This window comes from Prionailurus viverrinus, chromosome B2 (genome assembly GCF_022837055.1).
Source record: "Prionailurus viverrinus isolate Anna chromosome B2, UM_Priviv_1.0, whole genome shotgun sequence".
In the NCBI taxonomy this organism is placed as follows: domain Eukaryota; kingdom Metazoa; phylum Chordata; class Mammalia; order Carnivora; family Felidae; genus Prionailurus; species Prionailurus viverrinus.
Window position 1 is genome coordinate 28,120,647 of NC_062565.1, and position 22,674 is coordinate 28,143,320.

Below are 22,674 nucleotides of genomic sequence, written 5' to 3' on the forward strand. Positions count from 1 at the left end.
CAAATCTAAGAAATCCAAATTGGGTGGGGTGCCTGGCTGGTTCAGTTAGTAGAGCATGTGACTCTTGGTCTCGGGGTTGTGAATTCAAGGCACATGTTGGGTGTAGAGATTACTTAAGAATAATTTTTTTTTTAAAGAAATCCAAATAAACTAATAGAAATATCTTACTTTATATTAAAAGTAAATACCTCAAAGTTTATTTTAAGATATTTTATGTTATTCTTATAAGTATTGGAGTTTACTTTTTGTGTGTGATTTTTTAAATTTTTTTAATGTTTATTTTTGAGACAACAAGAGGGAGAGAGACAGAACGTGAGTGGGGTAGGGCAGAGAGAGAGGGAGACACAGACTCTGAAGCAGGCTCCAGGCTCTGAGCTGTCTGCATAGAGCCTGATGTGGGTCTCAAACCCACGAACCGTGAGATTATGAACTGAGCCAAAGTCGGACACTTAACTGACTGAGCCACCAAGGCGCCCCTCTGTTTTTTTTTTTAAAGAAATTTTTCTTTATGTTGGTGAGAAAACAGTTGTTCCTTATTTTTCTTTGGAGTGGAGGCATTCTCCATGACAGACTGATCTTTGAGACCCAGTGGTCCATATATGTAGAATGTCTATATACTGTGTATATGTAGAATATATGGAAGTGCAGTAAGCCAGGCCACTCAGAGAGCTTGTTCAGCATCAGAGCCAACAAGGACTTGGTTCAGCATAGGGTGTTTTCACTTTAATTTCCCAGCAAATAGTCTTGCAAAGAATATATGAGATAAGGATACTAGTTGAATTTCTCACAATAGTGTTATATAAGTAATGATCAATGTAGCTGCATGGAGGAGCTCAAACCTTTGAAACACTAATTTGGGGGAAGATATCATAACAGTCTACTTGCCACCACATGAGGCACGTGTTTCAGTGCTTCAGTTTTTAGATTTTCTTCTCCTATTTATTATCATTGGCCCATCACGCACTGGGCTGTGGTCTATGCTATGTAGCATGCTGCCTGCCATTTGGAAAACAGTGCTTATCTGTATTTGTTTTGTCTCTTTCAGCTCTGTCTCAAGATGAAAAATACCTCATTTTATTAGACTCATATCACATTATCATTAGGACTCCTTTCATTGGTTGTCTGTTCAATTGTAGACTCCATGAAGGCAAAGACCTGTTCTGTTCATTATTAGTGGTCAGCATCATAGATAGACGTTATGGTATAGCCACAGGATTAAGACACAGGACACTTAATAAATATTGGCCAAATAGACAAGTACAGTTTGTAATGTACCCCTAAATAAAGAACTATGCCTTTCACGTATGTGACAACAATTTAAAGCTTTTCCCCCCAACTCATAGACAAAGGGCTAATATACCTAAGAGGTAAAGAGGCTCTGTAGGCCACAGATAGGAAGGCTGAATGGCTCTTAAGTATATGAAGGCAGGTATTCAGCCTCACAGTAAAAATTTAAAAGGCTATGAAGAACGATGGGATGTGAGTTTGGCAAAATCCCTAAATTTTTATTGTTTTAGGTTTTATGTATTTGGTTTATTCATTGGTAAGATTATAAAGAAGCTTATATGTGTTTATGTGTGTTGCTGGTGGGTGTGTAAAGAATCCCTGTAGAGGACAGTTTAATAATACTTATCAAAATCACAACTTCATGTACTCTTGGACCTAGAAGTTCTTGTTCTGAGAATTTATTCTACACTGATACTTGCAAATGTGCTAAATGTTGTAGGTAAAAAGTTATTGATTAAAACACTTATTTTGTTTTTTTTTTTTTGAAGTACTAATTTTAATGACAAAACATTGGAAACAGTCTTATCCATTAAAAGGGAATTTTTAAAAATTATCATACATACAAAATATGAAATACATTTGACCCTTGAACAACACTGGTTCGAACTGTGTAGGTCTACTTATACACAAATTTTGTTCAGTAAATATATTGGAAAGTTTTTTGGAGACTTGTGACAATTTGAAAAAACTCTTAAGATGAACCAGGTATCATTGAAATACAGAAAAAATTAAAAAGGTATTATTGTAAGGGTACAGTATAATACATATAACACATAAAATATATATTAATTGACTGCTTTATGTAATTGGTAACTTTCCTGGTCAACAGTAGGCTATTAGTAGTTCAGTTTTTGGGGAGTCAGAAGTTATTCATAGATTTTTGACTGTGCAGGGGATCGGTGTCTCTAGCCTCTGTATTGTTCAAGGGTCAGCTGTACACAAATGTATTTGTGGGGGGAAAAAAAGAAACATTTTATGTACGAATAGGGAAGAACTTCAGGATCCACTGTGAAATGAAAAAAAGGCCAAGTGTCAAAAGATTGTGTTGAGTTTGCTTTCATTTGTGTGAAAGAACATTTGGGTGGGTGGGTGGGGAGAATATGTATTTATATTTGCTTGTGTATATAAAAGACATTTCAGAAAGAATCACAAATGACTAATAACAGTGGTTTCTTATGGCTGCAGCTGGGAACTGGGCAAATGGAGAACTAGTGGGAGATAGACTTTGTTCTGTATACCTTTTAAGTTTTCTTTTCCAACCACATCTTGTCTTTTTAAAATACTACGAAACATTTAAAATAAAATCCATCTCCCTCCTCCCCACCCCCCCCACCCCCAGAATAACAACAGTAATTATAGCAACAAAACTTTTTGCCTAGGAGTAATTTGAAAGGAAGCTGACAGTTGATAAAGGAGTTAATAAAGTTCTCTTATCTGGCCGGTCTTTGAAATTGCTGAATAGAAGTTAGAAGTTGACCCCAGAAGTTCTCCTGATCATTGCTGTGAAACTGGACAGTGGGGATGCCTCTGCCTGCTCCTGCTGGAGGCTGTGAAACAGAACAGCAGGGCCAGGAAGCAAGGCATGGAGGAAGAAGGAAACAGGAAAGAATGCAATAAAGAAAAAGGAAAGAGATTGGAAGTGATTAATGCTCTTTAAATTACTAATTTGTTTTTATTCCAATGAACTTATTCCCATAAGAAATCTATAAGATGTTATTTCCCACTTGCAACAATAACTGCATTAAATGATATGTAACCCAAGAAACTTCAGTATTTTTATTTTTTCTTAAATTTCTTTGTCATGGGAAGTTATTCATTATATGATTATACTTGAATATGTTCCTTTTACATGGTGAAAATTCAGTAATGAATCAAGTTATAGTGGCATTTCCTTTTTTTTAAATTTTTTAGATGTTTATATATATTTTTTGAGAGAGAGAGATAGCATGCACACATGGCGCAAGCTGGGAAGGGGCAGAGAGAGAAGGACATACAGAATCTGAAGCAGGCACCAGGCTCTAGATTGTCAGCACAGAGTTGGATGTGGGGCTCGAACTCAAGAACTGTGAGTTCATGACCTGAGCCGAAGTCAGACACTTAACTGACTGAGCCACCCAGGCACCCCCATACAGTGGTATTTCCAACTGGTTGATATTTGCCTCAAATTTAAGTCTAATTGGCCTTGCCCTGACTTTGCCTTACTTTGCTGTTTGAGGGTAGGACTTTTGAGGGAAGTAGAACATCCTGAAGACAAGGTTGAAAAGCCAAAGCATCCTCCTTCTCCTGCTGTGCCCTCCAGACCAGTCTGCCATGCCCCTTTGAGAAAAACAGGAACCTCTGGTTAAAGTGTATTCTGTGTGCTGGCAGGCTTTGGTAGTGTGATGTGGAAAAGAACATTTACTGATATTGGTCTATCAATAAATTAAAGCTCTGTAGCCAAAATGGGACAAAGTGCAACACATTTTTAGGTGGGGGAGCAATAATATGTTGAAACCAATTTTTATTCTTGACTCAAAGTATATTCATAGTATTTTCCCCCCTTAGCATGGAGATACAAAACTCCTCACCGGGTGGCATTTGTTGAAAAACTGACCAAGCTTGTTTTAAGTCAGCTGCCTAACTTCTGGAAACTCTGGATTTCATATGTTAATGGAAGCCTTTTCAGTGAGGTATGTATACAAATTTGACTGTAGATGTCGCTAAGTCATTGTGAATTAATTTCTAGTCTTAAAAAATTTCAGATTTCTAAGTGACTTTTTAAAAACTTGAGTCCCAAAGCCTATTAATATTGTCAGATATTTTAAGATTAATTAAGAGTTCTATAAAGCTCTAACACTTCATAGCTGTATGATCTTAAACAAGTTACTTCATTGTTCTGAGAGTATTCTCAAATGTAAAAAGAGAGTAGGAGTATCTGTCTCAAAAGGTGGTCATGAGGATTAAATGAGAGTCAGTTAAAGAAAAAAAGAAAATGTGAAATATCTTCAAGGATTTAGAGTTGAGTAGATTGCCAGTTAGGTAAAATTATAGATGAAATTATTGTACAGTTGATTATGAACAAATGGTAAAACGAAGATAAAACAAAGATAAAAGGAGCTTGCACATGGGTCTGAAATAACCCATGTAATTATGGAGGTTTCTAGCCAGAAAGAATTAAATGATCTTGTTTTCTAGCCCACTGTGATCAGCGCATAGAAGCTATTGCATTTAAATTTTCAAAAGTCGCACATTCACTTAGTGTCTTAATCATAATATAATTGGTAGCATAGAAATTATGAACAGAAAATAATTGATGAAATTTTGGGGTGATGGTGGGGTCTTGGTCATAGCCAACGACCAAGAAAGAATTCTTGAAGATGTCTTTGGTGCAAAAAGGTGATTTTATTAAAGCATGGGGGGAGAGGACCCATGGGCAGGAAGAGCTGCACTGGGGTCCTGAGGGATAACTCATTATATTCCCTCAGGTTGGGAGGGAGTCAGGGACAGAATAAGTCTCTAAGAAATTTTGGAAGCAAGGTTTTCAGGACCTCAGAGGGGCTAGCTGTTGCTGGGGAAACACCCTTATCACCATTTTATAAAACCTCAGTCAGGAGACCCTTCAGATGCATATCAGGGGCCATAAGCTTGGAGCATGATTGCCAACATATGTCCTGGAGCAGTTGAGATAAAGGAAGTAGATTTACAGGATCCTCAGGAGGTTGAGACAATGTTAAGTCAAGGTTCTCTTTTGCCCCTAGCAAAGTGTCATCCTGGAGGCAGCTGAGCTCCTAAAGCTAGGTCACTCTGCTGGTTTCAAGGACTTGTCAATGGGCTGCAGTCAGTAAGGGAATTTAATTTTTCATTTGCCTTAGTTGCAAGCATTTAAACCCCTTTCCTTTGTTCTTGGGTAGCTGGGAGTGTCCAGGAATATCACACAGATACCACCTGGGGTAGGGGTGGGGTGCTATCTTGTGCTTTGCCCCTCAGCCTGCGGCATTCTCCCTCCACAATAATGACTGATTTTTGTGTGTAGCACACGGAATTCAGACTCATCATTCCAGACTCTCAGTTCAAGTGCCCCATGAAAAGCCCCCAGGCCCTGGAGTGTAGACACTAATGCCCTTCACCTTCAGCTGCCAAAGAGGCCCCACCTGTAACAAGGAGACGACAGCTCTGGTTTCGTCTCTCTACAGAGAACTCCTTTTGTCCTTGGGAGCTGGGACAGGTAGAGATCTTCATGAGGATAATGGCTATTTCCTGCTCTTTTATACTTGCATAGAAATAGAACATAGAAATTGGATATGGGAAGGGCTAACTGGTTTTGGTATTTTGGATGTAAGCACACCTTTGTGGTTCAAGACCTCTTCTCCTTCATGGAAAGTGGTTGGGTGTCTTGGTACTCCAGGGGTCCATCTTTTCTCTCTTGACCCATGGACATTTATTCACGCGACTTCTAAAAGAAATAGAATTATTCTCTGGAGCAATTTGTTTTCCTTTGTATGTTTAATTCTCATTGGTTCACTGACTCTTTTCTTTTAAACCAGGTAGATCCTTGTTTGTATGAATGGTTAGTTATCTAAACCATAAAATTTCCTTGGTGTATGAAAAATGGAAAAACTATAGTGTATGACAAAACTCCTTAGTGCATAAAAACTGAGCTCTTAAGCATGAGTTATCACCATATTTTTTTCTTCCTTTTCAGCAGTGTATTAGTTACTGTGCTTTATAACATTAAAATATTATAGCATTAAATAATGTATGTCTTCTGTCTTTTTGTATCACTTGATTATACAAAAACTCTATTGAAAAGTTAACTATACAGGGGAAGTGAGTCTTCCATAAGATAAATGTAGAGTTTGGCTGCCCTTGATAAATGCAGAGTTGCTTGTTGCTACTGAGGATGAGAATGCTTTATTTTTTTTTTTTCTACAAATTTTTATTTAAATTTTAGTTAGTTAACATGCAGTATAACACTGGTTTCTGGTGTAGAATTTAGTGATTCATCACTTACATATAATACCTGGGGCTCATCACATGTGCCCTCCTTAATACTCATCAATTTAAACCATTCCAGTGCCCTACCTACCTCCTCCCCTTCAGCCTACTTCCCTAACCATCAATTTGTTCTCTATAGTTAAGAGTCAGTTTCTTGGTTTGCCTCTCTTTTCTCCTCCCATGTTCATTTGTTTTGTTTCTTAAATTCCACATATGAGTGAAATCATATTATATTTGTCTTTCTCTGACTGACCTATTTCACTTAGCATAATACTGTCTACCTCCATCCACATTCTTGCAAATGGCAAGATTTCATTCATCTTTATGGCTGAATAATTTTCCATTGTGTGTATGTGTACACATACACACGCACACACACATACATACACACGCACACACACCCCAAATCTTCTTTACTTTTTTTATCTTTGTAAATTTTTATTTAAATTCTAGTTAGTTCACATATAGTATAATATTGGTTTCAGGAGTAGACTTTGCTGATTCATCACTTACATATAATACCCAGTGCTCCTCACAATAAATGCCCTCCTTAATACCCATCACCCATCTAACCCGTCTGCCACCAACCTCTGATCAACCCTCAGTTTGTTCTCTGTCATTCAAAGTCTCTTGTGGTTTGTTTCCCTCTTTTCTCTCCACTCCCCTTCCCATATGTTCCTCTGTTTTGTTTCTTAAATTCCACATATGAGAGAAATCATATAATATTTGTCTTTCTCTGACTTACTTCACTTAGCATAATACTCTTTGGCTCCTTCCACATCATTGCAAATGGAAGATTTCATTCTTTTTGATGGCTGGGTAATATTCCATTGCATGCACACACGTGTGCGCGCACACACACACACACACACACACACACACATATATGTATGTCACATCTTTATCCATTCAGCAGTCGGACATTTGGGCTCTTTCCGTAGTTCGGCTGTCGATAATGCTGCTATAAACATCAGGGTGCATATGTCTCTTAGAATCTGGATTCTTTATCCTTTACCATGTCTACTTTATCCATTCATCAGCTGATAGACATTTGGACTCTTTTCCATAATTTGGCTATTGTTGATAATACTGCTGTAAACATTGGGGTGCATGTGCCCCTTCGAATTAGTATTTTTGTATCCTTTGGGTAAATACCTAGTAGTGCAATTGCTGGATTGTAGGGTAGTTCTATTTTTAACTTTTTGAGGAACCTCCATACTGTTCTCTCAGTGGCTGCACCAGTTTGCATTCCACCCAACAGTGTAAGAGGGTTCCCCTTTCTCTGCATCCTCACCAATACCTCTTGCTACCTGTGTTGTTAATTTTAGCCATTCTCAGTGGTGTCAGGTGATATCTTATTGTAGTTTGGTTTGTATTTCCCTTATGATAAAGATGGTGGGCATGTTTTCCTGTGTCTGTTAGGCATCTGTATGTGTTCTCTGGAAAAACATTTATTCATGTCTTCTGCCCATTTTTTAACGATTATTTGTTTTTTGAGGTGTTGTGTTTTATAAGTGCTTTATAGATTTTGGATACTAACTCTTTATCCAGTATGTCATGTGCAGATATCTTCTCCCATTCTGAAGGTTGACTTTTAGTTTTGTTGATTGCTTATTGATTGTGCAGAAGCTTTTTATTTTGATGAAATCCCAATAGTTTATTTTGCTTTTGTTTCCCTTGCCTCAGGAGATATATCTAATAAGAAGTTGCTACAGCTGATGTCAGAGAGTTTCTCCTTTAGGATTTTAATGAGTTCCTGTCTCACATTTAGGTCAATCATCCATTTTGAATTCATTTTTGTGTATGGTGTAAGAGAGTGGTCCAGTTTCTTTCTTTTGGATGTTGCCGTCCAGTTTTCCCAACACCATTTGTTGAAGAGACTGTCTTTTTTCCATTGGATACACTTTCCTGCTTTGTTGAAGATTGACTATATAGTTCTAGGTTCATTTCTGGATTTTCTATTCTGTTCCATTGATCTATGTGTCTCTTTTTGTGCCATTACCATACTGTCTTGATGACTATAGTTTTGTAGTATAATTTGAAATCTGGAATTGTGATGCCTCAAGCTTTGCTTTTATTTTTCAAGATTTCTTTGGCTATTTAAGTTCTTTTGTGCTTCTGTACAAATTTTAGGATTGTTTGTTGTAACTTTATGAAAATTCCAGTGGTATTTTGATAGGGATTGCATTAAATGTGTAGATTTCTGTGGGGAGTATAGACACTTTAACAATGTTTGTTCTTCCCATCCATGAGCATGGAATGTTTTTCCATTTCTTTGTGTTATTTTTATTTTCCCTCATCAGTGCTTTTTTATAGACCTTTTACCTCTTTGGTTAAATTTATTTCTGGGTATCTTGTGGGTTTTGGTGCAATTGTAAATCAGATCAATTCTTTAATTTCTATTTCTGCTGCTTCATTATTGGTGTATAGAAGTGCAACAGCTTTTTGTACATTGATTTTTAAAAAAAAATTTTTATTATGTTTATTTATTTTTGAGAGAAAGAGAGAGACAAAGTGAGAGTGGGGGAGAGGCAGAGAGTGAGGGAGACACAGACCCAAAGCAGGCTCCAGGCTCTGAGCTGTCAGCACAGAGCCCGGTGCAGGGCTGGAACCCACAAACCGTGAGATCATGACCTGAGCCGCAGTCGGATACCTAACTGACTGAACCACTCGGGCGCCCCTGTACATTGATTTTGTATCCTGTGATTTTACTGAATTTGTGTATCAGTTCTAGCAATTTTTTGCTGGAGTCTTGATTTTCTGTATATGTCATCAGCAGTGAAAGTTTGACTTCTTCCTTACCTATTGGGATGCCTTTTATTTCTTTTTGTTGCCTGATTGCTATGGCTAGGACTATGTTAAATAACTGGTGAGAGTCGACATCCCTGTCTCATTCTTGACTATTGAGGAAAAGCTCTGAGTTTTTTCCCATTGAAGATGCTATTAGCTGTGCGTTTTTCATATTGGCCTTTATTATGTTGAAGTTCATTCTAAATCAACTTTGTTGAGGGCTTTTATCATGAAAGCAATGTTGTACTTTGTCAAATGCTTTTCTGCATCTACTGAAAGGATCATATGGTTTTTATCCTTTCTTTATTAATATCTGTATCATGTTGATTGATTTGCGAATATTGAGCCACCTTATAGCCCAGGAATCAACCTCACTTGATCATGCTGAATGATTCTTTTAATGCACTGTTGGATTTAATTTGTATTTTGTTGAGAATTTTTCATCCATGTTCATCAAAGATACCAACCTGTAGTTCTCTTTTTTAGTGGAGTCTGTCTGTTTTTGGAATCAGAGTAATGCTGATCTCATAGAATGAATTTGGAAATTTTCCTTCCATTTCTGTTTTTCAGAATAGTTTGAGAATAGGTATTAACTCTTCTTATTTTATTATTATTTTTTTAATGTTTATTTATTTTTGAGAGAGAGACAAAGCACTAGTAGGAGAGGGGCAAAGAGAGAGAGAGGAAGACACAGAATCTGAAGCAGGTTCCAGGCTCCGAGCTGTCAGCGCAGAGCCCGATGCAGGGCTTCAATGGAAACTGTGAGATCGTGACCTGAATTGAAGTCAGACACTTAACTGACTGAGTCACCCAGGTGCTCCTTAACTCTTCTTTAAATATTTGGTAGAATTCCCCCTGTGAAGCCATCTGGCCCTGGAATTTTGTTTGTTGGGAGATTTTGATAACTGATTCAGTTTCTTTGCTGGTTATCAGTCTGTTCAAGTTTTCTGTTTCTTCCAGTTTTAGGTTTGGTAGTTATATATTTCTAGGAATTTATCCATTTCTTCTAATTTGTTGACATTTAATTTTCATAATATTCTCTTATAATTGTTTGTATTTCTGTGGTGTTGGTTATTTGTCCTCTTTCATTTGTGATTTTATTGATTTGGGTCTTTTTTCTTTTTGATAAGCCTGGTTAGGGGTTTATCAATTTTATTAATTTTTTCAAAGAACCGGCTCCTGGTTTCATCGATCTTTTCTATTGTTTTTTAGTTTCTATATCATTTACTTCAAATCTTTATTATTTCCCTTCTGCTGGCTTTAAGTTTTGTTTGTTGTTCTTTTTCTAGCTACTTTAGGTGTAAGGTTAGGTTGTTTATTTGAGACTTTTCTTGCTTCTTGAGGTAGGCTTGTATTGCTATATACTGCCCTCTTAGGATGACTTTTGCTGCATTCCAGTGGCTTTAGATAATCATGTTTTCATTCTCATTTGTTTCCATGTATTATTTTTATTTCTTCTTTGACTTACTGGTTGGCCAATTCATTCTTAGTAGGATGTTGTTTAATCTCTTTGTATTTGTCATCTTTCCAGATTTTTTTCTTGTGGATGACTTCAAGTTTCATTTCATTATTATCAGAAAATATGCATGGTATGATCTCACATTTTTTGTATTTGTGAGGCCTGATTTGTGACCTAGTATGTGATCTATTCTGTAGAATGTCCCATGTGCACTTGAAAATAATGTTTTCTGCTGCTTTGGGATGAAATGTTCTGAATATATTTGTTAAGTCCATCAGGTCCAGTATGGCGTTCAAAGACACTGTTTTCTTGTTGATTTTGTGCTTAGATTATCTGTCCATTGATGTAAGTTGGGGGTGTTAAAGACCCCTACTATTATTATGTTATCATCAAAGAATTCCTGTATGTTTGTTACTAATTGTTTTACATATTTGGGCACTTTCATGATGCGGGCATAAATTTTTACAATTGTTGTGTCTTCTGTTTGATAGTCCCCTTTATTATGATATAGTGGCTTTTCTTTTTTTTTTTAATCTCTTGTTATAGTCTTTGGTTTAAAATCTAGTTTGTCTGTTACAAGTATTCCTACTCTGGCTTTCTTTTACAGTCCATTTACATGATAAATGTTTCTCCAGCCCCTCACTTTCAATCTGCACATGTCATTAGGTCTAGAATTAATCTCTTGTAGGCAGCATATAGATGGGTTTGGTTGTGGGTTTTGTTTTTTTTTTTTTAATCCATTCTGATACCCTATGTCTTTTAATCAAAAGAGCATTTAGTCCATTTACATTTAGAGTAATTATTGATAGATATGTATTTAGTGCTATTTTATTACCTGTTTTGTCATTGTTTCTGGAGATTTTCTCTGTCCCTTCTAGTCTTTCTTTCTTTTGGTATTTCCTTCCCACTCAAAGAGTCCCCTTTAATATTTCTTGCAGGGCTGGTTTAGTGTTCACAGAATCCTTTAGTTTTTCTTTGTCTGGGAATCTCTTTATCTCTCCTTCTATTCTAAATGATAGCTTTGCTGGGTAGATTATACTTGGCTGCAAATTTTTCCCATTCAGCATGTTGAATATATTGTGCCCCTCCCTTCTGGCTTGCCAAGTTTCTGTGGTGAGATCTGCAGCTAGCCTTATGGGTGTTCCATTGTAGTATAGGGACTTCTTTTGTCTTCTTTTAGGATTTTTTGCTATCACTATATTTTGTAAATTTAACTACAGTATATCTTGGGGTTGGTCTGCTTTTGTTGATTTTGATGGGAGTTCTCTCTTACTCCTGGATCTGGATGTCTGAATAAGGATCACTTATTCATTCCTGTGTTTCTTCCATTCTTGTGGTCATTTTATCCAGTCTGTTTTGAATCTCAGTTGCTGCATTTTTCATTTCTGACTGGTTGTTTTTTATCTCTCTTATCTCTGTGGTAAGAGTCCCCTTGATGTCTTCCATACTCTTCTCAAGCCCAGCAAGTATCCTTTTCACTGTTGCTTTAAATTCTGCATCAGGCATATTATTTATGTTTTGATTAGATCTCTGGCTGTGACCTTTTCTTGTTCTTTCTTTTGGGATGAATTCCTCCATCTGTGTACTTTATCTGGGTCTCTGTCTTCTCCTGCTCCTGAGAGTGATGGCTTTATGAAAGAGTAGTCCTATAATGTCCATGGCCTGGAGCTTCAGGAAGTGTCTCTGGTGTGTACTACATGTACTCTGCTGCTGTATTTTGTCTGCTTTATCCCTCAGGTCAGTTGTCTACAGAGTTTCCCCTGTCTGCATCAGAGAGTGTTTGGACCTTGGCCAAAGCGTGTCCAGTTTTAACTAGGTGTGCTCTGGTCTATTTGTTAAATGAGATCTGATGCTATTTCCACCACACCTAACGTTTTGAAGAACTCTATAGTTAGTAGATGTAGTGCGTGTGGGGGTTTGTGCCGGTCTTCTGAGGAAGGGGCCTACTGTGCTGGTTCTTAGGTATACTTGCCCAAGAAAAGCAGTACCAGTAGAGTGCAGGGGGATAAGACTTGGTGTAAGTAGGTGAGGCAGCCAGTTTTGGGACTGTGCTGTTTACTGAAGTTGGTTTATGCTGAGGGAGAGGGGAGGGAAAATGGTGCTAGCCAGCTTCTTTGTCTCCAGAGAGTGGTCTACATGCTTGCTGGTCTTGGAGAAGCACTCCCAGAAAAGTGAATAATTTCCCCCTCATTCATTCCAGGGGTTTTTCAGATTGGTGTTTTCTTTTTTTCTAAATTTTTTTTTAATGTTTTTATTTATTTTTGAGACAGAGAGAGACAGAGCATGAGCAGGGGAGGGGCATAGAGAGAGGGAGACACAGAATCCGAAGCAGGCTCCAGCCTCTGAGCTGTCAGCACAGAGCCCGACGTGGGGCTCGAACTCACAGAGTGTGAGATCATGACCTGAGCCGAAGTCGGATGCTTAACCGACTGAGCCACCCAGGCACCGCTCAGATTGGTGTTTTCATGCTATCTGTGTCCACATTATTTGTCTGCCTGGAGCAGTCCAGTGCACTTTGGGTTATATACCAGCCAAGCCTGCTGACTTTTAAAACTCCACAAACTTTAAGGAGCTGCTATAGTGGGGGCCTGTGCTGGTCTTCTGGGGGAGGGTCTTCCTGGGTTGGGACAGATGGAGGATTAACCCAGAAGAGCAGTCACACAAGAGTTCAGGGGCGTGGGATTTGGAGCAAGTAGGCTAAACAGTCAGTGTCCAGGTTTGCCACCCTCAGCACATGTCTCTGCACCTGTGCTTAGGTGCAGGCAAAGGAAATGGCTCCCTCTGGTTCTTTTGTCCCCCAAGAGGTGTGTTTGTGAATGTTACCTCTCACAGGTATGCTTCAAGAAGAGCAAACAGTCTCTCCCTATGCACCTTAGGTGATCCTCAGATTTCTTTCTGCTGCCAGGGTTGCTTGCCTGCTTTCTCTCCAGGAGTGGGGCAATGCCCTCATGTGTCTATCCCAGCCAAACCTGCCAACCTCTACAACTCCAGTCTTTGAGCCCTACTGGTTGCAAACACTCACAAAAATCAGCTCTTCTCATTTTCCCAGCCACTGGCTTTGGGGAAGTGTTCTCCTTATTCATTTCCCTGGGCACTCCACTCTCTCTCTTGCCTTTCTCCAAGACCAGGACTTCCTCTCCTCCACAGCACTTGTGATCTGTTTGTCCCTCAAACCACATCTCTGCACTTCTTCTCTTCCTTTAGTTGTATAGTTTGTTCTGTCAGTCCTCAGGGAGATTTTTGGGTATTCAGAATGATTTGATAGTTATCTAGTGGTATTTGAGGACAAGCCTAGGATTTTCTACAAACCTCTATTTTCTACACACCTTCATCTTAGCTCCTCCCAGACCAAGGAAGAGAATGTTTTAATTTCAGCTTTTCTGGTGTCCTGAAAAAAGTTTTCTCAACATTCTGCTTTCATACATGTCTCCATCAATTTGCATTTTTATTCCTCTTAGCTGCATGAGAGTTGTGTGACTGTGTGCTGAGGACACGTTTGGATTTCTTGCCCTCTGCCACAGTGGGGAACAGCTGTACCACCCATATCATGGCATAACTTCCCCTTCTTATCTGATCCGCCTCTAATCCTGATTGCTCATGACAACTGGAAAGGTAGATGCTTCCATATAAGTGCCTTGGACAGATTGTGTGCACAGCTCCTCTTAGAGAACATGAAGTGTTTTAATAGAAACATCCAATATATTTCACTTACTAGCTGTAACCTTAGGCAAATAACTTTACTTCTTTATGCCTAGTTGTATAGTTCTGGTTTGAGAATTAAACGAGTTATGTCAGTGAAGTACTTATAGCAGTGTCCAGCAGGTCAATGAAAATGTGCTCTTATTATTTGGAAAAAATATTTATTCCAGTACTTGAAATCTCATTGGCGTGGCACATAATACTGATTCAGGGAACAAAGTTTAGTAGCATTAAGAAATAGTAGACTGATGAACTGCTAGAGTCATGGTGAATAATGTCAAGATAGATTGACTCATCAAAAGAATTAGTACCTTAGGAAATGGATTTTAAACCTAGTTATTTGTTTCCAGTCAAATGTTTCTTCCTTCCAATTTGATTGGTTCCTGTAGGTGGCCTACCACACAAGGATCGTAGTTGCCTTATTTTGAGTCTTTTTGGAGTTTGTAAAATTCCCAAGTTTTTGATCTGGGTATTTATTCATTCATTCATTCATTCATTCATTCATTCATTCAGAGAGCGGGAGCAGGGGAGGGGTAGAGAGAAAGGGAGGGGGGGGGGAGAGAGAGAGAAAGGAAGAGAGAAAGTCCCAAGCAGGCTCCATGCTGAAAGCTCAGTCTCACAATCGAGCCCACCTGAGACTCAGTCTCATGTGAGATCATAACCTGAGCCGATTGTATGGAATCCAATTTGACAGTAAATTTCATTAAAAAAAAAAAAAAAAATAACCTGAGCCGAAATCAAGAATCGGATGCTTAACCAACTGAGTCACCCAGGTGTCCCTTGATCTGAGATATTTTAGTGAAACATTAGTTGTACTGAATTGGATATGTCTGTGGTATTTGTAAGCTTTTAAGAGTTGTTAGTAATTATTGTTAATTAAGTGTAATTCATTATGCAGATCTGGGCATGTTTTTAAATTGTCTACCCTCTATTGAAAATCTAGAAAGACACTAAGGGTACTAGAAAGGAATGGATGAGTTAGGAACGTGTGCCTACCATGTCAGTTTACTAGTGAAATCCTGAAACTTAATTAAATTAAAACTGGGAAGAGTTCTGAGGTTTTTGATACTTGGTATTCAAACTCATACAAGAAAGCTCTGTAATATTTAAACAAAATTTACCTGAAAAATTTTTTCTAGTTATAGTAACTATTTGCTTTATTAAGAGCCCATCCGTTAAATATTTAGATGGAGTTTCCAACAGTTTAAAAAATAGTTCTTCAAACCAGTCATGCCCATGTGAAGTAACATACATGAATCAAAACAGTGAAATCTAGCCGTTGGTCTCACCACAAAGTAGTTTTGGTCTGTGTGTGCAGGAAAGAGTTAAGGTTTTTAAAGAAATGGTTAACAGTAGCTTGAGATCTCACCTTTAGACATATTTTAAATATAGTATAATTTGGAATGAAAAATTGTAAAGCATCCAAATAATTTTCAACATTAGTAATTGACATTTTTTAAGTTGCATAACTCATAAAATGTAGATTAAAATGCACTTTATGTTCCCAAATTAGATTTTCTTTTAAAAATAGGGCAAAAATTATATAGTTCAGTATGTTAAAGATATTTGACTCTTCATCAAATTAAAATAATAAGTAACTTTTTTAATTGATAATTTTAAGAGGTATGCCTTACAATTAATTCCTGTCCCCTTCCACTCTCTATATATTTGGAGACCAGTCCTTAAAGTTCACAGATTATTTTGTCTACTAGATGCCATTATGCACTCATTAATACCTCTTTGATGGGCAAAATTTAGTTTTAATTTTGATAAATAATCAAATTTTAAAAATTGCTTTTCACTCTTTTCTTTGATTTAAAAATATTTCACAGAAGGACTATGAAATAACTAGCGCATTAAACAGAAAGTTCAGTATTAGGTACTGTGACAGATATAATTAGAAAGGCACCAACTGATCAATATACTTAGAATTTTATACTGGCTTGACTCATTATTGAAATAAATTGCACCTTTATTTCAGAGCTTCATCCCTTTGTCCACAACATACTAAACCAGCGTGTGTTAGGGTTCAGAGAAACAGAACCAATAGGATGTTGATTCTGTATCTAACTGTGTATATAGAGAAAGATTTACCATAAGGAATTGGCTCACATGATTATAGAGGTTAACAAGTCCCAAAATCTGCAGTAATCAAGCAGGAAACCCAGGAATGCGTATGTTGTAGTTCCAGTCTGAAAGCCAAGAGGCTTAAGACCCAGGAAGTACCAGTGTTTCAGTTCAGTGTCCTCAGTCAAAGCAGTCAAGCTGGAGGATTTCCCCCTTACTGGAGGGAAGGTCAGTTTTCTTGTTGTATTCGGGCCTTCCACTGATTGGGTGGGTTCCACCCTCATTAAGGAGGGCAATCTGCTTTTCTCAGCCTACCAATTCAAATGTTAATCTCATCCAAAAACACCTTCACCGACTTACCCAGAATAATGTTAAAGGAATATGGGGCGCAGTCAAGTTGACATATAGACTTAACCATCACAAGGTCCTTAACTTAGATTTTGCAGTATAGAATTCCAGTGTCATTTGTGCCTCCTGACATCACAGTAGGTACAGGGCTCCTCAGCAACATCTGAATTCCACACCTACAGTAGTCCTCCTAACCCCTAGGAAATTCTTAAACTTCTGCATACCCTTTTGTTGATATCTTAAATCTCTAGGAGAACAGTAAGTCTGTTGGACTTTTCAGGAGTATATCATAGGATTATGCCTAGCAGATACCCTTCAAAGGGCCAGTCTGCCATGTGGAGACCCAGGACTTTGAGTTTTTTAAAGAAAAACGTCAGATTATTACAGTACTGTTCAGGGCCCTCAGGCTTTCTGAAATATATCCCAGGAGGTCCTGAAGAACACTAACCCTAACCCTAGGTGATCCTTCATTCACCAAATATTTCATGAATACCCTGAACACTCTATGTGCCAGGCACTGATAGATTTACATACACACACACGTATACGTGTATGTACACATAACCCACACATGCATAAATTGAAAAAAATATATATATATATAAAGATGACCAAGATAAACATGATCTCTCCCCTCCTGGAGAGAAAGAACCAAAATAATTTTTTTAAATGTTTATTATGTTGAGAGAGAGAGAGAGAAAGAGAGAGAGAGAGAGAAATGAGTGGGGGAGGGGCAGAGAGAGAGGGAGACAGAGGATCCAGAGCAGGCTCAGTGCGCAGCGCACAGCCTGATGCGGGGCTCAAACTCATGAACCATGAGATCATGACCTGAGCTGAAGTCAGACACTTTACCAAATGAGCCACCCAGGTGTTCCCCAAAATAATTTTTTTAAAAAATTATCCTAAATTTTGCTAACAGCTATAAAAGAAATAGGGTTCTAAGATAAAGAATGTCAGTAGTGGGATGGAGATCCTGGAAGATCTCTCTGTGGAGATGATATTGAAACTAAAACTCAAAGCATGAGAAGGAAACAACCTTACGAAGAATCAGGGAGAAAAAATGTATTAGGCAGAGACAATGCCACATGCAAAGCCAAGGAAAAGAGTTTGGCATATTTGAAAAACAGAAGGTCATAACATCCTGAGTATACTGAGCAGGGACCAATTGACAGGGCTTTGTTGTACAGACATGGTAAGGGATTTACATTCCAAGTGTGGTAGGAAGCCATGCATGGACTGTAAGTGGTAGAGTGACCTGATCAGAGTTTTGGTTTTAAAAAGACCACTTTGGTTACCTATTCAAGAATGAATTGTCAGGGAATAAAAATCAAAGTGGGTAAGCTGTTCAAGCTGTCTGGACAGGAAATGATGGTGGTTGGATTAAGGTTTGTTAGTGGAGTTGGAAAGAAAATGATGGATTTCATTTGTATTTTGGAAGTAGTGTTGACCAAACTTACTGATAAATCTGGTGAGTAAGATAAGGACAGGAATTAACATAGAGCTACCAAATGGACCGACCCCTGAGTGAGTAGGTATGCCACTTATGAAGTCAGAAATGATGAAGCTCTGAGGTGACAGTGGGGTTTGTGGGGTCCCATAGTTCATTTTTGCTTTTTTTAACCTTACCTCCAGAGACATGTTGAGTAAGAAGTTGCTGCGACCAAGGTCAAAAAGGTTTTTGTCTGCTTTCTCTTCTAGGATTTTGATGGCTTCCTGTCTTACATTTAGGTCTTTCATCCATTTTTTAGTTATTTTTGTGTATGGTGTAAGAAAGTGGTCCAGGTTCATTCTTCTGCATGTTGCTGTCCAGTTTTCCCAGCACCATTTGCTGAAGAGACTGTCTTTATTCCATTGGATATTCTCTCCTGCTTTGTCAAAACTTAGTTGGCCATACGTTTGTGGGTCCATTTCTGGGTTCTCTATTCTGTTCCATCGATCTGAGTATCTGTTTTTGTGCTGGTACCATACTGTCTTGATGACTGCAGCTTTGTAGTACATCATGAAGTCTGGAATTCTGATGCCTCCATCTTTGGTTTTCTTTTTCGGTGCAAAAAAGTGATTTTATTAAAGCCTGTGGGAAGAAAGAGCTGCACTGGGGTTGTTGTATGGCTGGTTATATACCATGTACTAGGGAGAGGTAAAGTTAAAAGAGAAGTTTCGGAAGAGGCTTTCATGTGCTGAAGACTGACAGATTACTGGAGGCCTACCTATTGTCAAGCTAAGGTTGTTTTTCCCTCTAGCGAAGCATTAACATTAAGATAGATAGTGAGGAGTTCCTGAAGTAATGTTATACTTTGTGTTGCCCCAAGTATTTGCCAGAGGGCTGCAGGTTATAAAGAAATTTAATTTCACCTGCCCTTTTCTTCTTGCATTTGTTCCCCACATCAGAATGGTTGGGATGGTGATACTATGGGCTCCAGGAAACTTGAGTCTATAAGTTTCTGGATATTAGGCTATTGATAAGATTGCCTTTTTCTTGTAATTTACTAAGGTATTTGTAAACTGATGGAGACTGTGTCCTGCACGACTGTGATCTTTATCAGTTAGCCATTTGTTTTCTTTTCTTTCCTTTGTTCTTGGGCATCCAGGAGTACCTGAGGAATATCACATATGTCCCTCCTGGGGGTGGGGAGTGTACTAGCTTGTGTTGGCCCTCAGCATGCTTTATAGTCCCTCATCAGAAAGACTTGAAGAACATGCAGTTTTCCACTTTTAATGTATTGGATTTGAAATTCCTGTGAATTATTCAAGAAGAGACATCAAGTAGGCAATCTGATATTCAAATTTGGGCTTCAGAGGAAAGATTTGGGCTGGAAATATAAATTTGGAAGTGTGACATTGTGGTTATATATAAGAAATATATATTTGGTCTTCTGGTTTCTGGCATAGAGCTCCTAAAACCCTGAGAATTTCCTAAGTGAGGAATGCAGAAGTAATGTTATGTTATGTTATGTTATGTTATGTTATGTTATGTTATGTTACTTTTGTCCCCACCTATGGAGGAAGAGGGTTGGAATTTTCAGTCTCACCCTCAGACCTCTTGGGAGAGGAATGGAGCTGGAGGTTGAATCAGTTGACAATGACCAGTGATTTTATTAGTTGTGCCTGTGTTAATGAAACCTCCTTAAACACCCAAAGGACAGGGTTCAGAGAGCTTCCAGGTTGGTGAATTTTTGGAAATTCAGGGAAGGTGGCTTGCCTGGAGACTGCATGGAAGTTCTGCACCCTTTTCCTATACTTTGCCTTATGCATCTCTTCCACCTGGCCATTTCTGAATTATATCCTTTTATAATAAACTGGTAATTGAGTGAGTGAACACATTTTCTGAGTTCTATGAGCTATTCTAACAAATTATTTGAACCTAGGCAGCAAGTCATGGGAATGTCCAATCTATATAGCCAGTAGGTCAGAAGCACAGGTAACAACCTGGTCTTGAAATTGGCATCTAAGTGTTAGGGGGAGGGGGTGGCACAAATCTTGTAGGACTAAGCCCTTACCTGTGGGATCTCACTTTATTCCCAGGTAGAGAGTGTCAGAAGTGAGTTGAATTGTAGGACACTCAGCTGGTGTGACAAATAAGCCCACTGCCCCAATCAAAGGAGGGATGCAGAGACTCGGAGCACAGTGAAGCAAGGCTTTAAATCAACACTCTTGCAAGAGTGGGTGGCAGTTACGGTAGGCAGTTTATCTCCTAGCACGAAGTCCTTCTCCTGATTCCTCATTGGCTGAGTACTACAGAGGTTATAGCCTTACTGGGAAGTCACCTATGCCCTTGTAAGGCCAAAAAGTAGTCTGTTTGGAACAAATGTACATTCCTTGAGGTGACACAGAGACTTCAGTTCTCTGATGCATACTCATTGTGAAGCCTGCGAAAAATAAGACTGCAAAATGGAGAGGGGGTGGGGAAGAGGAACCAGGAAGTGCAGTGTCTTAAGGGTTTGGGACTGCATTTTTGGCGGGCAGTTTGTACGCATTTCCAATAGGTTGTAAACCTCTTGCTACTAGACAGCACAGCTTTTATCTGGTATTTCTGAAAATGAATCATGTCACTTCTCACAGCTGGTATCTGGAAAACTGCTTGTTTTTAAGGGGAGGCCCCTACCCCTACCCACACATGTTGGAATTGAGTGCAGAATCCAAAATAGGAAGGCATTACATAGAAATGATATTTGAAGCCATGAGAATGAATTAGTGAGAGTGTATAGAGAAAAAAGTGCTTAGGACTAAGACCTGACAAACTGCAGTATTTAGAGAATAGTTAATTCATCACCTCAGTAAGGCTGTGGCCATTCATTTGTTTTTCTACACCTAGGCCACTATATTGCCCAAAGTGTTACTTTGAATCAGAGCATCATACTTGACAGAAACAGAAAGTAGGCTAACAGACATTCAAGGCTGGTTGGACTTACCTGAGTAGTCATGACTCAGATGGCAGTCACTCTTGACATCATCTCTCCTTTCTCACTGCAACACCCAGTAGAATTGCCATGATCAGTTTACTCTACCTTGGAAGCCTGTGTCTAAGCCATCAACAGGAGTTCATGCTCTACCTCCTTTTGTCTAAGGTGCTGTGATTGCTCACCTGGTTAGTGTAGCATCCTCCTGGCTGGCTGTGCTCCTAATATTAGCCCCTCTAGTCAGTTCTCACTGTTGCTTTAAAACACTTTAATTACTTCTCATTTGTCTTAAAAATAAAGGGACAAAAACATCAGCTTCTGAATTAAATCCTGGTGTTCAAAAAATTTTGAGTGTTGTTGCCTAGTAAATTTTAGGAATTGGCTTATTGACATTACTGAAGTGAATTTTAGGTTTAGATTTTTCAAAAATTAAACTTTTATCTTTTAAAGCAAACGTGCATTTCTACAAAGACAAAATGGTAGGAGCGCCTGGATGGCTCAGTCAGTTGAGCGTCCAACTTCGGCTCAGGTCATGATCTTACAGTTCCTGGGTTTGAGCCTTGTATCAGGCTCTGTGCTGACAGCTTGTTCAGAGCCTGGAGCCTGCTTTGGATTCTGTCTGCCCCTTCCCCACTCACTCTCTGTCTCTGTCTCTCAAAAATAAATGTTAAAATTAAAAAAAAAAATTTTTTTTAAATGTTTATTTTTGAGAGAGTGCAAGTGGGGGAGGGGCAGAGAGAGCCAGAGACACAGTATCTGAAGCAGGGTCCAAGCTCTGAGCTGTCAGCACAGAGCCCGACACAGTGCTCAAACTCCTGATCATGAGATCATGATCTGAGCCAAAGTTGGGCATTCAACCGACTGAGCCACCCAGGCACCCCCCCAAAAAATGTTTTTAAATGATAAAAAGCTACAATTTAATATAAAATTGTAAAATAAATGTAAATCAGAGCCTGAAGAGGTATGTATGTGTATGTATGTTGACCGCTTTTTATTAGGTACATCTGATGGTTTTTGTCGAAAACATTTAGCAATCCTTACCCTTCTTTTAGTCATTCACATTAGTACTATTCATCATAATAATGAACTCTATACATTGTTTCTCTAGCTTATACAAAAGATATATATAACACTGTATTTTAAAATCAACTTGATGTCAGTATCATAATCATTTATAATCTTTTTTTTTTTAAGTTTATTTTGAGAGAGGGGGAGAAGGGCAGAGAGAGAGAATCCCACGCAGGCTCCACAGTCAATGAGGAGTCAGGTGTGGGGCTCAAACTCACAAACTGTGAGATCTTGACCTCAGCCTAAATCAAGAGTTGGGCGCTTAACTGACTGAGCTATCCAGGCGCCCCTATAATGCAGTTGTTCTTAACTTGAAAGTTCTTTTGACATGTCTCTAACCAATAATACATAAGCATTTCAACTTTAAAGGATAATTTTGCATTATGTTAATGAATTATCAGAATTTTCGTTTACATCATACCATCTTGTTATTTTTCCTTTATTTGGAAAGTTTTCTAGGCTTGCCCTTCCCAGGCATGTTATATGGTAATATTTAGTTGTTAGAAAATTTGGAAATAAAAAGTTAAATGAAATCCAATTGAATAGATTTCTGTTTTAATCAGTGTAGTCTTCCAAATATTACTT

At 38.4% G+C, this 22,674-nt stretch overlaps 1 protein-coding gene and 1 long non-coding RNA gene across 3 annotated transcripts in view; one reads left to right on the forward strand and one right to left on the reverse strand.

Moving 5' to 3' along the window:
• Positions 1-22,674, forward strand: part of EXOC2 (exocyst complex component 2) — a 277,000-nt gene that overhangs the window by 129,800 nt on the left and 124,526 nt on the right. For both annotated transcript variants that reach the window (XM_047859097.1, XM_047859098.1), the window contains one exon: positions 3,832-3,956. In XM_047859097.1, coding sequence (XP_047715053.1) covers positions 3,832-3,956 — 125 coding nt within the window. The remainder of the gene's footprint in view (positions 1-3,831; positions 3,957-22,674) is intronic.
• Positions 1,330-16,713, reverse strand: LOC125165786 (uncharacterized). The gene is made up of 4 exons (XR_007152223.1): positions 16,637-16,713; positions 5,612-5,719; positions 3,490-3,603; positions 1,330-2,834 (listed from the first exon to the last, which is right to left on the reverse strand). It is a non-coding gene; the product is annotated as an uncharacterized LOC125165786 (long non-coding RNA).